We start from the raw sequence: 13,735 nt of genomic DNA, 5'->3' as shown, positions 1-13,735 counted from the left end.
AATGCTAAAGCTGTATAAATAGTATATTTTCATTTTATAGTTTCGCCGCGAGAAAACTACAAAGATTTATTTTAAGTTACAGTTGTTTTATGTATGTATATGTAGGTCTGATTTACATAGCATTGTGTCGTTATTTACCAATTCTCTACAAGTATTGTATATATTATGTATACGCAAGTACTACAAAAAATAACTGATAACGGCAATCGTTGTGACCTTGTGACGGTATAACCTTTAAAAAGGAATTGACTCGAAAAGGGAAGTTCCCTATGCAATATGACGTCAATGTAGTGTCGTAAAGTGAGATTGTGACGTAATCAGTGACTACAAAGTTGTACGCAGAATACTTTTATATAATAGATGTGCTCTGTATATAAAAAAATATGTTGGAATTTACTGTTTAAATTGGATTGTATACAGTAACGCGGACTTTCAAACTTTTGCGTAATAATTTTTATTGCTCAGATCCTATGCTAAATTGAAATGATAAATCACCGTGTGAATATGATTAATTTATTGTTACATTTAAACTTTTTTATTTTGCCCTGGTTTTCTTTCTGTTAATATTGCCAAACAATTTAAACTGATATATAGATAAAGCGAAAACAAAGTCTTGTTATTTTATTAATAATAACTTTGTTTTCTCTTTATTTTATGATTTATTTTTCTTAGAAAAAGTACTATTTTGAAGTTAACAGGTTAATCGTGCTTGAAAATTCTTGGGGAAACACCAACATACTGTGTTATACATATATTGATAATATTTTATATAAATTTGTAGAATGATAGGAGCTTATACAATTTGCAGGGTAAATAAAAGTACTTCTTTATTATTATGACGGCGTCTTATTAGATACTTCTATCGGATTATTTTTAATAAAAAATTGCCAGCAGTTGTAACAAATTTTTGGTATTTACTTCTGAAAGCAATAATTACAAAACATTTCTTTACACGTCCGTTATAGAAAGGTCATTAGACAAGTTCGATATAATTAATTAAGAACCTGATATAAGCATATTATTGCCTTTTCTTTTCAAAATAATGAAAGAATTTTTCAAATACGTGCCAAAAATACGAAAAAATGGTTCGCTAGGTACCTATGCAGTGTGGCTAATGATTACCTTTAAGCAAAAGTATTACAGTGAATAATTTTTTTTAAAGAATAAATTTGATTACAAGTATATTCCCTAAAGATAATCAGAGATTTAAATTATTTTCAGCAGTGTAGTAATATTAAAATAATTGCGGAATAATTAAATTGGCAAATATAAAATTTTTGAAAGCAGGGGTATTAAAAGTTACATTAAGGTCTATTTGTAAACAATGTGTGTAAAGTTTAATTACTAAAACATGCGTTTAATAAATAATGTGATGGTTTATCTTATGATTTTTAACAACTGATAAGTTGTATATTATGAAAGTCTATCAAAGTAAGAAAAATTAATTAAAAAGTTGAATTATGCTAGGAAAATATGGTACTTTGTTTACTAAATTAATGTACACACAAGTAATTTGAAATGCTCATAATTCCGAAAAAAAAACGACTGTATCTATTAACAAACGTTAGGTGTAACTTTGCAGGGAAACTATGATAAGATCAAATGTGTGATACTACACAGAGCCTGATTACTTTTGGTCAGAAAGTCAGTATTGTCCACTTCCATAAATATGAAAATGAAAAAAACAAATATTTTCAAACCCCGGAAACGGTCCGTTTATAAGTTTCTTATTTTAAATAATTGGTTTTGATGACGTTTATTATTTTATTGCATATCTCTGAAGGCATGCGTTAAAAAAAAAGTGTTCAATTTGGAGTCAACAAAAAACTTAAATTTTTTTGTTTTCATTTGTTTAACTGAAGAATAATTCATATTTTATGAACTAACAAAAAAAAATGTAAATGAAATTTGAGTAATTGTTTTCATTTTAAAATTTCAAATGTGGTTGCTATATGAGGGTCTCCTCGAAACTTAACGTAGCATTTAATACCTATTACATGCTTTGATAGTTTTGACTAGTCCACCTGCAAAAAGTATATCTATATCTTTTTGAAAACGTATGCACATAATGCAAGTGAAGTTGCTTTTTGTTAATTTTTTAAAAAGAACAACCAGGATTCAATGAACATCAATATTTTTGTTCAGATTATTAAGTTTATTTTATTTTATATACAAGAAAAGATTTACTTTGTAAAGTAAACAAAATACAGATGCCAATTTTTTTAGAATATTGAGTAACAAAGAAAAAGTACTGAAATATGTATAGATAAAATGAGTTAATGTAAAAATATTGACGATTGTTCTTTAGAACTTTCTGAACAATGTTGCTATCATTGTTCTATTTGCTTGTTATTAATAGTTATTCTATTAAAAAATTATGACTAACAAATCTGTTATTTCAATTATTTTGACTATTTAATAATTAGTAAATACAGCTTAAACTTCATCATCATAAGGTCGTCAGTCCTAAGACTAGTTGGACACGCACCTCCACTCTTTCCTATCCTGAGCTAATGTTCGCATTTCCCTAAAACTAGAGCAACCCATATCCTTAACTAGTTTAAAATTTTACCTGTACTTTGAATTAATTATTATTTGCACTGGTATTAGTATTAAGGAAACAAGCGTGCATACATACACACAACAAATCTCCGATTAAACAAATAAAATTCGAAATGATGAACCAATGAGTTCCTCAAGAAATTATATATATTTAATCGTAATATTCTAGAAATGAATTATGCATTTATTAGTTCTATTTTTCCTTTCAGCGGCATTTTTGCAAGAAAGTGATATGTTCATGGATGCATTAACAGCATCCGCCAGCTCGAAAAAAGAACCAAAGAAGCGAAGAAGGCGGCCAAGTACTTCGAAAGATTCTTCTTCACCTCCTATTTCACCATCTACCACACAAGCGGCCACTGTTAATACTGAAACAACATCCCCTATGGCGTTAAGGAATATTACCCCTCCTAAATTTTACAAGGATACCCTAGAGGCGGAAGACGAAGATGAAAGCATAAAGGAAGGCGACAAAGAAAACTTAAATACTCCTAAGGATGAAGAAATGACTAAAGATGAAATAATTGAACCATCAACACCAACGGATGCTAAACAGGAAATGGAGGTAGATGAAGATAAACATAACAAAGACGAAAACGGTTTAAAAGGAGTACTGGTATATACGAAACGGAAAGGCCCAAAGAAGTCTATCCGATGGAAGTCTGATGAAGACTTGGTGCAAATTCAATACTTCGAATTGGACGAAAATGAACGTGTTAATGTGACGAAAGCGTTTGGTGATATGGCGAAACTGGACGTAAAAGGTGAACGGGAGGCTTTACAAATGTGCAGAAAATTGCAAAACGAGGATCTAATGGATGTACATACACAGTGGCGCATTCCATGGGAAATTGAATTGGAAAAATCTCTTGCCGATCCGGGCTCTAAAAGTCTCGAAAAGGAAGTGCAGTTTGCTCGTGAAAAAAGCGTTCTTCAAGCTCTCTATTTCCATAAGACTATGATTCCAGATTCACCTGCTGAACCTGATCCTGAAAATTATCAGGTTACTGATCCTGTAATTATTCCTATCGAAGCACCTGATGACCCTGATCATGATTACCGTAATACTCCATGGCCAGAACCAAAAGGGTCACCCCCTCCTCAGAGCTTGCCCAACATTCCGCAAGTTTTCCCCAAGGTGGCGAACAATTTTCAGAATTTTGGAATTGCTCCTCCGCCAAGTTTACAAAATATGCCCATTCAACAACAACCTCAAGCACCTTTTGGTGGTCCTCCAACTGGTTTTATTCCACCCAATGTTTTACCACCTGGAGAGTGGAATATGCCGAATAATATAAACAATCAAGTGCTAGTACCGAACGTTCCTCCCCCAGACATTATAAATCAAGGACCAATGAATCCCAATTTAGGATTTGCTCCTGGACCTCTAGGTCCAGGTGCAGTACCAGATAACTTTAATCACCATCCTCTGTTGAAAGATAACAATATAAATTTCCCGCCACCTTTGTTTAATCAGCCAAGGATGTTCCCCCCGAATCACCCGAACTTTAGAGGTGGTCATGATCATCATGGTGCTCACAGGGGTTTTCGGAGAGGTGGTGGTACTGGTCCATGGGTTCGAATGAACGGACCAAACCCAGGTAATTGGAATCACGTTCGAGGAGGTCATCGAGGTGGGCATATGCCAACAAGATTGTGTAAAAACGTTCGACAACACGGTTATTGTCGAAATAGAGATAATTGTCTTTTCTTTCACCCTAATTAAGTGCGAAAATGGATTATTGTAATTTATTGTGAAATTGTGATATGAATCTGTAGCATGAAGATGAAGAGTATTGTAAATTAAGTTTTCTTTCTTATATAAAGGTTGTCCATATTGTACAGTTTTTTATACATGCTTTTATAAGATTGAGTGGTATTTGTACAATTCTTAGGGTTTATTAATTGAGTCCACCTAAAATAGGTGTTAAGGGCTTTATTTATCATAATGAAATGTACATTTGTACATAGTCATTTAAGCGTAAAATAAAATCGTTTATAGAATAAAATCAAGTTTTCCTTTCCCCACTCATTTTTGACTATAAAATAATTACTTTGATAAGGATGTCATTTGTTTGCTACGTAGGGTCGCGGTATTTAGTTATATTTGTCCGTGCTTTCAAAACATACAGTTTATGTAGACTCTTAAAGCGTTTTACAAAACTGAATCCACGGTAAGTGTTCATGTAATAAATAATAAATAATTTTGTTCGGATATATTTAAAGCTTCGCAATTTATACAATTAATTTTTTAACTGCATTAAGCGTTTCGTTTTAACGAGTTTTCGTGTACGAAGGAGAGTGGAAAATACGGATATCCAATGCGAATACGTACATATATCGTTGTACATTTGTTTCATTCAATAATTGTAAAAAACGAATATTTAACCAACATTAACTAATACGGACCTGACTTATCGTTAAAAAAATGTTGACAATGCCTCTGCCGATTACTGGATCGTCGTTCCACGTCATAACTCATAACGTCAGACAGCTGGCCAGGACAGTATTTAGGAAATTTAACAAATTTTTCTAACAAAACTTTTTTAAGCAACATTTTCAGACACAATACACATCAAAGATAAATTAAAATTTGTGTTATATAAATAATTAAAATATACTAGTTCTCCCCTCCTATCGGTCACTGTGAGCTCGAAACTGTTAGTATCATTGCTTCGAGTGGTCGAAAGTCACTTTTGTGAACAATATTATGACGTAGTGTCGGCCATCATTCTTTTCTAATTGTTGCTGTTGCCGGCCATCATTCTTTTTCAATTGTTGTCGCATTGTCACTGATGTCGGCCATTCTGGTCTTTTAATAGATGTATAGCAATCAATAATTAAAATTTAATGGAATTGTTTGTAAATAAGTATGCAACACAGCGTACACTTCAGCATAAGAAATTACTGATCCTAACTTTCGTTTATGTAATGTAATGCTACTTTGCCCTGTGCTGCTAGCACTCATATTTTTTTTATAAATGAGTTATAACTTATAAGAACGCTAATGCTCAACGATATCAAACTAAGATAAAAGAAAAAATAATTTCAGTGAAATAGAAGATAACATTATCAGTTTGGAGTATGAGTACCGACCAATACTGACTGAACACTGGATCAGGTCCTGGCAGTTGCAATTTTGACGTTTGGAGGTTATACCAATTTCAACGTATATAGGTTATAGATAGCAAGCATACATGTATTTAGTTGACTGGCTGAAGCAAAACAGAAAGTTTCAGTTATTTGTTTAGTGGCAAGTAAATTCTGAAAGCAAACTTTTCGGTAGAGGACAGAGCAGTTTAATCATGATAGTTTTAAAAAGGCATGAGAGAAATAACAAAACGGAAATATGACGTTACGTTCGTATTGCCAAAATTTTATTTGTGGTGAAGGTGACACTTTACTTTATCCTGGTTGTGATTACATGTACGTAATTAAAAAAAAAATATTCATTCCTCCATGTCATATTTTATTTTTTAAAATTTAAAGAAATGTGATTAAATTTAGTTAATGTAGTTGAATAAATAGGTAATTTACTTCCATATTTTTCACTATTATAACAATTACGTCAAGTTTTGCATGACAATAAATTGCCATTTTTGTCTTATCATAAAGAGTAAAAATTAATAACAAATATTGTAATAATTAAAGTTGCATTTTTTGCGTCATTAATTATTAATATTTACTTAAATAAATATTGATACATGTTTAAATAAACAAACATTTTATTTTTTTTTCCTTAGATAGTTAACAAGTGAGGTATAAAAATGCAGAAGTGGTTTTTCCTTGAAAATCCAGAAAATGATATTATGCGTGACGCGTGTGCAGCAGGAAGAGATGCAGGTGCTGGAGAGGAAAGCTCTGAAGGAGACATCTCTTTGCGTAAATGGTTATTTCGTGTAAGGGTTCCTGATCTAAAATGTGATGAAGTCGTGTGTGTGGTAGGAGATTGTCAAGAATTAGGTACATGGCAGCCAGAAAAGTGTATAAAACTGAATCAAGAACGCTGCTCTGAAATTTGGTCAAAAATTGTGTATGTTCCTAAAGACAAAGATTGTTCATATCGTTATTGTGTTTGTGTGATTGTTGAGGAAGGACTACAAGTAATAGTGAGAAACTGGGAAACTAATCTAGAACCTCGGAAAATAAGAGTAGATGCAAAATCACCAACTGTGAAAGAAGAACCTCAGGCTTATGGTGATTACGATAACTCCTGCAGGATTGACAAAGGATGGCTAATCAAAGAAACAACTGTACAGCTGAAACTTTTTCAAGTAAGATACATGATGTATGATGATACAGTAAAAGTGTAATTATAAAAATATTTTTATCTTAATGCTTTTAAATCATTTTTGAAAAAGAAAAGATAAACTACCTATATGGCTGAAGAATATATAATTTCGAAAACGTTATATTTTTTTTAATAAAAAGCTTTTAGGATTCCTTTTTATTCTGATATGAATCAATTTAGGTATTTTCAATGTATAATTTTAGTATTTTGATGTCTGTGATGTGGGGGTCGTTTCATTGTCATGTATATTATTTTTATCTTTCATTTCATGTAATTAAAATGATGTCAATCTTATACAATTTGTGAAACGGTTTCCTCAACATTTCAAGGTATCTTCAGTAAACTGTTAGATTTTTTTTCTGTAAATGTTATGTTTACCAAAGTTTAAAAAACTTCCTTTTATTATTATTTATTTTATTAATATATAGTAATAGTAAATATTTTCTATTTCAGAATATTTCAATATGGAGACCTCGTTATGCCAATCGCAAAATTTACATCAAAGTAACTCCAATTAACTTGACCCGTACTAATGCGAACTTTCCAAAAACTATGGCAGAAGCTTTAGAAGAGTCTTTGAGTACTGAAAACAACGACATTATAGAGAACCCTAGCTTTTCATACACTGAAGTATGTAAACTTCAAGATCCAATCTGCTCTTTTCAACCACAAAGTCAATTCGGTGTCGAATATCAGAGTGGTGACCTGATAATCTTCCAGAGTACCATTCTTTTCCCCCAAAATACTGCTTTTCTAATTGATTTGTACATATACAGCACAAAAGCAGTTGACGATGATCCTCCATATCATGCCGGCTTTAGCTATCTACTCCCTAGTGCGTTACAATCATCTGCAGGAAGTGTGATTCTTCCTGTGACTAGTACGAAACATAGACCGTTAGGTCAAATTGAGCTTGAATATTTGGTGGTTCGTCCGATGTCGAATTATAAATGTGACATGAGCGTGTCGTATACACGATATTGGAGGAATACATGGTGCGGTTTGGACGTAGGACATCGTGGTTCCGGTTCAAGTTTTAAGTGCGAGCCAAAGAACTGCGCCGAGGTACGAGAGAACACCATTGCCAGTTTGAAAACAGCCATAGATCATGGCGCAGATATGGTGGAATTTGATGTACAGCTCAGTAAGGATGGGGTTCCTATTATTTATCACGATTATCATGTGTGTATTTCGATGAAGAAAAAGAAGGAGTTAGATGAGACAGACATGCTGGAACTTCCCATAAAGGAACTGACTCTTGAACAACTCAGATTACTGAAGGTATAATTTTCACACATAATCATGAAATTTATTATCACCGTTTTTTTTTTAACTCCAGTATTTCGTTAAAGCATTTTATTTGTTGAGTTTTATGTAAAAATCAATTATGCCTTAAATTTTTGGGAACCAGGCGGATAGGATAGATTTTTCTTAAAACCGCTTGTAATAATAATAGGGATATTAAATGAAGNAACAGTTATCAAATTTTCTCCTGATGTTCTTATGCAAATTGAAATCAAAACTCAATATGGCTGCATGATTTTTAATCATTAAACTTTATAAATTACTAGATTTTACTCGCGGCTTCACGTGCTGCAGTAGTATTTAAAATTTAAAAATTTTCACCCTCTTAGGTACTTTTTAATTCAGATATGTAACCAAGCTTCATTAAGATGAAGGTAACGATTAATTTTGAGATTACGGATATTTAGGAGTTTTTCTGAGGTAAATCTTCCACTAGTTTTTAAGATACTACATCAACGGTATCTTAATTTTATAAGTTTATTAAGGCAAACGAAGGATAACGAATGCTTTGGATTATTTGAATAACGAAATGTTATAGGTACCTTACTGCTTTTTGTGTATAGAATACGTTTATAGAAATAATTTTTTTAATTATTGAAGAATCAATATTAAAAAGAATGTTTTTAATTAGAATAAATGGTGGCATAATTTTCATATTTGCTTGTACTTAGAAACATTTATAGTAAAAATTCATATACTGAAACAAAAAAAGTGTAGAGATAAAATGTGAAGTATGTATTGTTTTATCTTTGAGCTTTGAGCTATACTATTTCTACTGTTTAGTATAAATAATAATCATTTTGTTTCATACAAAAGTGAAAATTAGAATTTATTGTATTTATTTCAGTGCTGTGTTAGCCACTTACATGTCAATTACGATTAGATAACGATGTGTTTTTATTGCACAAATGATAATTGAGAAGATAATGCGGTTATAATTCTTTGTAATACTTGTTGTTTTGATCATTTGAAAGGTTTTACATGATTCCAACGATTCATTAAATCGCAATTTAGCATAATTTGTAATTAATATTGCTATAAAGTTATATGTTTATTAATAGATATTTCAATTACATAAACACTAATATTAACTGCGATATTGCATCAGTCGGGAATCGAACCTGGGACGCCCACGAGGCAAGCGAGCAATTATTTAAAATACCCCTGTCCTTTAGTCATGATTAATTTTTCTGAACATATAGACACGTGTACCTTTCCCCATTGTATGTATAGTACACGACGCACGCGAAATACTCATATGCAAGAATTGTGTTCTTATGGCGTTCTTTTCAGTCACGCTTATGTGAGCCGTGCTACCGATCGTCCCGCTTAATGAACATAGAATGCTAAGATGTTTAATTTAATATATGGTACATGTACATGCGACCTTTATAAATATTGTTTCCGAATTAAGTAAATAAATTTACCTTGAAAGTTTTTTAAAATGAATATATAAATTTCATTTTTATGCGAGTTTTGCAAACGCGATGGTTTTGAATTAGTTTAGTAATATTCGTTTTAAAATTCGTGTTTTAACTGCCATTTGAGTCGTTTCTATTTTAATGAAAAGCGTAGGTACTATTCAATTACAAACTTTCTACGAAAAAAGTGTTATTAAACACATGTTTAAAAATATTTTTTAATACTAGTCGCAATTACGTGACTGCTGACTGGTATACGCATGTTATTGAGTTAAGCTACATAATTCGATGTTAATTTTCCCATTTAGTAGAACAATGCGTAACTGAAGAGGTATTTTTTTATTTTGTAGGTTTGAAACAACGTATAAAATAATTGGTCAAATTATTTTCCGATGAAAAATCTATTTCATTAATTTTTCAATCAGAATCATGTGTGTGATCTCATATTTGAAACTGAATTGCATATAATTTTGCCACCGTACAATATTTGAATTCATGGTAGGTGTATCACCTATCTGAAGGCAAATCGAAGATGCCCCGGTTCTTCGATGATGATTTGGAAGAACACCAGCCATTCCCTACATTACGTCAACTGATGGACGTGCTTGATCCTCACACCGGTTTTAACATTGAAATCAAATGGACTATGAAACTTCAAGACGGCTCCTATGAGCTCAATCATCCAATTGATTTGAACTTGTATCTGGACACCATTATCGAAGTAGCTATGAGTCATGGTTACTGTAGGAAGATCATATTTTCTTCATTCAATCCGGACATCTGCACTATGATTAAACTCAAACAGAACAAGTATCCTGTCCTGTTTTTGACACAAGGTGAAACCACGAAGTATCCACCGTATATGGATCCTCGTTGTATTAGTATTGCAGCTGCTGTGCAGCAGGCAACGTTAATGGAACTTTTAGGGGTCAACGTTCATTCAGAGGATATTTTAAGAAATCCTTCGCAGGTAAGATTTGTGCATATTACAGTTTACGTATTAGTATTAAGGAAGGATATCTAATAATGTTGTTTAAATTCTTCAGTTTTATTAATTCAACCATGGTTCATTATTTTACCTCATGTGTTTAGCATTCAAGAACGTGTTAATGTTTTAAAGGCGATTTTATATTACTTATTCAGTAACAACAAATTTGACAATTTGTTCGTTTATGAAGATTAGATATAAATTTTAATACACTATTTTCAAACGGATATCTCAGATAAAGCAAATTTATTGAACAAGGTGAAAAGAACGATAAAAAATAAATTTGTTGACATTTGAAAATAATTGTTGTTTTTTTCATAGGTTAATTTTGCTTTACAAGCAAATCTAGTGATATTCTGTTGGGGCGATGAAAATGCAGACAAAGGGACAATAAAGTATCTGAAAGATTTGGGTCTCCATGGCATAATCTACGATAAAATCTACGAGTATTCGAGTAAAGAAGTCAAGGAGAGTATTTTCATGGTGGAAGCTCGGGAATCACAAAAAGAACTTATTCAACTGGCAGCTGCTACAACCGAGCAATCACAGCCTCCACAAGAGCCTATTATTGAAAGAATTTTAGATGTTGCAAAGATTCGAGCAGATTTCCATGAATTTTCTACTGCAACGTCTCTAGAAAGTTTGGAGAGCAGGATAGAAGAGTGCAAGAAAGAAAATATTAACGGACAAAAGTCCTCATCTTCCCTTGACAGTGATACTATACTAGAAGCATAAGACATGAACTAGGAAATTTTTTGTAAGCAAGCTCTTTATTTTTTAATATTTATTAAAAGCTTTACCTTTAACTCGTTTTTCCCTGCTGCGTAGAATTAAGTATACATGTAAATACCAAATTCAAGTGATTGTAGGTACTGAGGTATCGTTTTTACTTTTTGTATTAGTTCAAAACTAATTCCGTTAGGGCCTAATCATATTAATCCTTAATAAAATGATACCTACTTAGCTGTTCATAATTATTTTGAGTATTGTAATTAAAATTTTATATTTCTAAAAACATCTTTTGGTGAACAGAATATTTGCAAAAGACATAAAAATATTTACATAACAACGGATTTTCTCGATTGGTTGAGATACAAAAAGTTCTTTTTTTAAAGAATTTCTCTAATTTATTTGGTTGTGAAAAAATTTACCTTATTGGGCTAAAGTAAATAGTTTTTAGTGAGGAGAGATGACTATTTTGACCATAGAAAAATTCTGTTGTATTCATTTAATGGTATAAAAACAAAAGTTCTATTTACTGTAACTGTTTTTAAGATATATATATATAAAAAAATGGAAGTTTGTGTTTGAAAAAATTTTAATGCAACTTAATAAATAATAAAAATGTAACAAAAAAAAACAAAAAATATTGAATTCAAAGCTGTTCGCATTTTCAGTGCAAGGATAAGGGTCGACAAGAGTATGAACAGTGAGTTTTATAAGTATTCTAATACGATTCTAATTTTTATTGTTTATACTTATTTTAATAATTTATAGCATTTAGGAATATTCTAACAGTAAAGTACAATTATTTCTGTAATCAAATTTGACCATATTTGGTATTTTTGCTAATTTCTTTGCATTTTCCTATTATTATTGATACACATATTTCATATTGAGCGAAAAAACCTGGTAACTTTTTTTTGATTTAAATTCATGGACTCTTATGGACTCAATAAAAACATATTTAAGGATGTAAGTGATACATTCATTCGCTCAATTGGAAATAATCGATAATAATGGTAAATATAATTGTGTTTAGCTGTTGGAGTGATCCTAAATGTTATAAAGTATTAGAATTGTGTTATAAGGGACAATAAAAAAATTTTTTAGAAAACCTAATAAACACGCTGCTATGGGAGTCATTTTTATACTCGTATGAACCCTATTTCTGTTTTGCTAAATAAATCTTCTAGTATAAAATTTAGATAGTAAGTATTGGTAACATATATTTTTTTTAATATATAAGGAGTTACCAAAAAATATACAAAATAAAAAAATGGGTTTTTTCATGCTAAAACGCTGTAATGTTTTGCAATCTATACAGTAAGAATAAAGGAATGTGATAAATAAGTTAGGGAGATATTATTGCTTCAAATAGAGTTTAGATAAGAAATTTATTTGCTGTGTTTTCCTTATGTGGTAATATCATACATTTGTATACTGTTTGATAATTGTACAACACAGATAAAGGAAACAGCAATTAATAAAGTTATATAAAAAACATATTAAGTTATTATTAACATATACTGCCAGTTACTTAATACCAATAAAAATATTTCTGCATACATTCTCGTATTATTTGTATTACAAACTGATACAAAAGCAAAATGTCTTATTTCAAAACTAATCGTAAGATGTAAGATGTGTAAGGTAAGTTAAGCAAATGTAACCTTTTTTCGCTATCTGGAATATATATTAATATTTCTTTTGGAAATAATGAAATATATAATATAAAAAATGCATTTTTTAACAAATATAATAACGCTTTGCCTGTACATATATAGTATTGTTGTTCTTGAATTATAGAAACGTACGTATATTAGTAGTAATATTTGGCAGAACCCGAGGAACATCAAAGTAAATGATCATCCCGTTTTAAGCGTTCCATACCCCCTCAACCGTATTAGATCGCACAATAGATGCCCGAAAGTATTTAGGTCTTGAAGCGTAGGTAGGACTGACTATTAGAAATTCCACGTATATAAATATTATAAATACATATTTGTTTAATTTCTACTTATTAACTCGTAACGTGAATCAGAATCGCACTTTCGCTCTTTAGGGTTCCGTACGTCCGAATAGAAAACAGAACCCTAGGGCTTGTATGGGTCTCAAATATATTTTTTTTATAAATGAGTTATAACTTATAAGAACGCTAATGCTCAACGATATCAAACTAAGATAAAAGAAAAAATAATTTCAGTGAAATAGAAGATAACATTATCAGTTTGGAGTATGAGTACCGACCAATACTGACTGAACACTGGATCAGGTCCTGGCAGTTGCAATTTTGACGTTTGGAGGTTATACCAATTTCAACGTATATAGGTTATAGATAGCAAGCATACATGTATTTAGTTGACTGGCTGAAGCAAAACAGAAAGTTTCAGTTATTTGTTTAGTGGCAAGTAAATTCTGAAAGCAAACTTTTCGGTAGAGGACAGA

At 31.2% G+C, this 13,735-nt stretch overlaps 2 protein-coding genes across 5 annotated transcripts in view; both read left to right on the top strand.

The window, feature by feature from the left end:
* LOC108732526 (serine/threonine-protein phosphatase 1 regulatory subunit 10) overlaps window positions 1-4,402 on the top strand; it is an 11,125-nt gene extending 6,723 nt beyond the window's left edge. Inside the window, exon 5 of the mRNA XM_018463390.2 lies at window positions 2,772-4,402. Within this exon, the coding sequence (XP_018318892.1) occupies window positions 2,772-4,288 (1,517 nt within the window). The 3' untranslated portion in view covers window positions 4,289-4,402. The remainder of the gene's footprint in view (window positions 1-2,771) is intronic.
* A 249-nt stretch (window positions 4,403-4,651) lies between these two features.
* LOC108732534 (glycerophosphocholine phosphodiesterase GPCPD1) lies at window positions 4,652-12,793 on the top strand. Of its 4 annotated transcripts, none has more exons than XM_018463406.2 (5): window positions 4,652-4,736; window positions 6,306-6,836; window positions 7,307-8,134; window positions 10,082-10,549; window positions 10,889-12,793. In XM_018463406.2, exons 2-5 carry the CDS (start codon window positions 6,330-6,332, stop codon window positions 11,300-11,302), a joined length of 2,217 nt encoding a protein of 738 aa, XP_018318908.1. In that variant the 5' UTR covers window positions 4,652-4,736; window positions 6,306-6,329; the 3' UTR covers window positions 11,303-12,793. The 4 variants fall into 4 exon arrangements, with proteins under 4 accessions (XP_018318908.1, XP_018318909.1, XP_018318906.1 ...); XM_018463407.2 differs by lacking the exon at window positions 4,652-4,736 and adding an exon at window positions 5,622-5,714; XM_018463404.2 differs by lacking the exon at window positions 4,652-4,736 and adding an exon at window positions 5,721-5,988.
* The last annotated feature ends 942 nt before the right edge of the window (window positions 12,794-13,735 follow it).

This window comes from Agrilus planipennis, unplaced genomic scaffold, assembly GCF_000699045.2.
Source record: "Agrilus planipennis isolate EAB-ADULT unplaced genomic scaffold, Apla_2.0 scaffold48, whole genome shotgun sequence".
NCBI lineage: Eukaryota > Metazoa > Arthropoda > Insecta > Coleoptera > Buprestidae > Agrilus > Agrilus planipennis.
Note: the sequence above shows the minus strand (reverse complement) of the source record. Positions and strands in the feature narration are given on the sequence as shown.

Coding starts and splice junctions, on each gene's coding strand:
- LOC108732534 (XM_018463406.2), top strand. CDS start 6,330: ATGCAGAAGTGGTTTTTCCTTGAAAATCCAGAAAATGATATTATGCGT. Junction 6,837..7,306: donor TACAGCTGAAACTTTTTCAA/GTAAGATACATG, acceptor TTTCTATTTCAG/AATATTTCAATATGGAGACC. Junction 8,135..10,081: donor AACAACTCAGATTACTGAAG/GTATAATTTTCA, acceptor AATTCATGGTAG/GTGTATCACCTATCTGAAGG.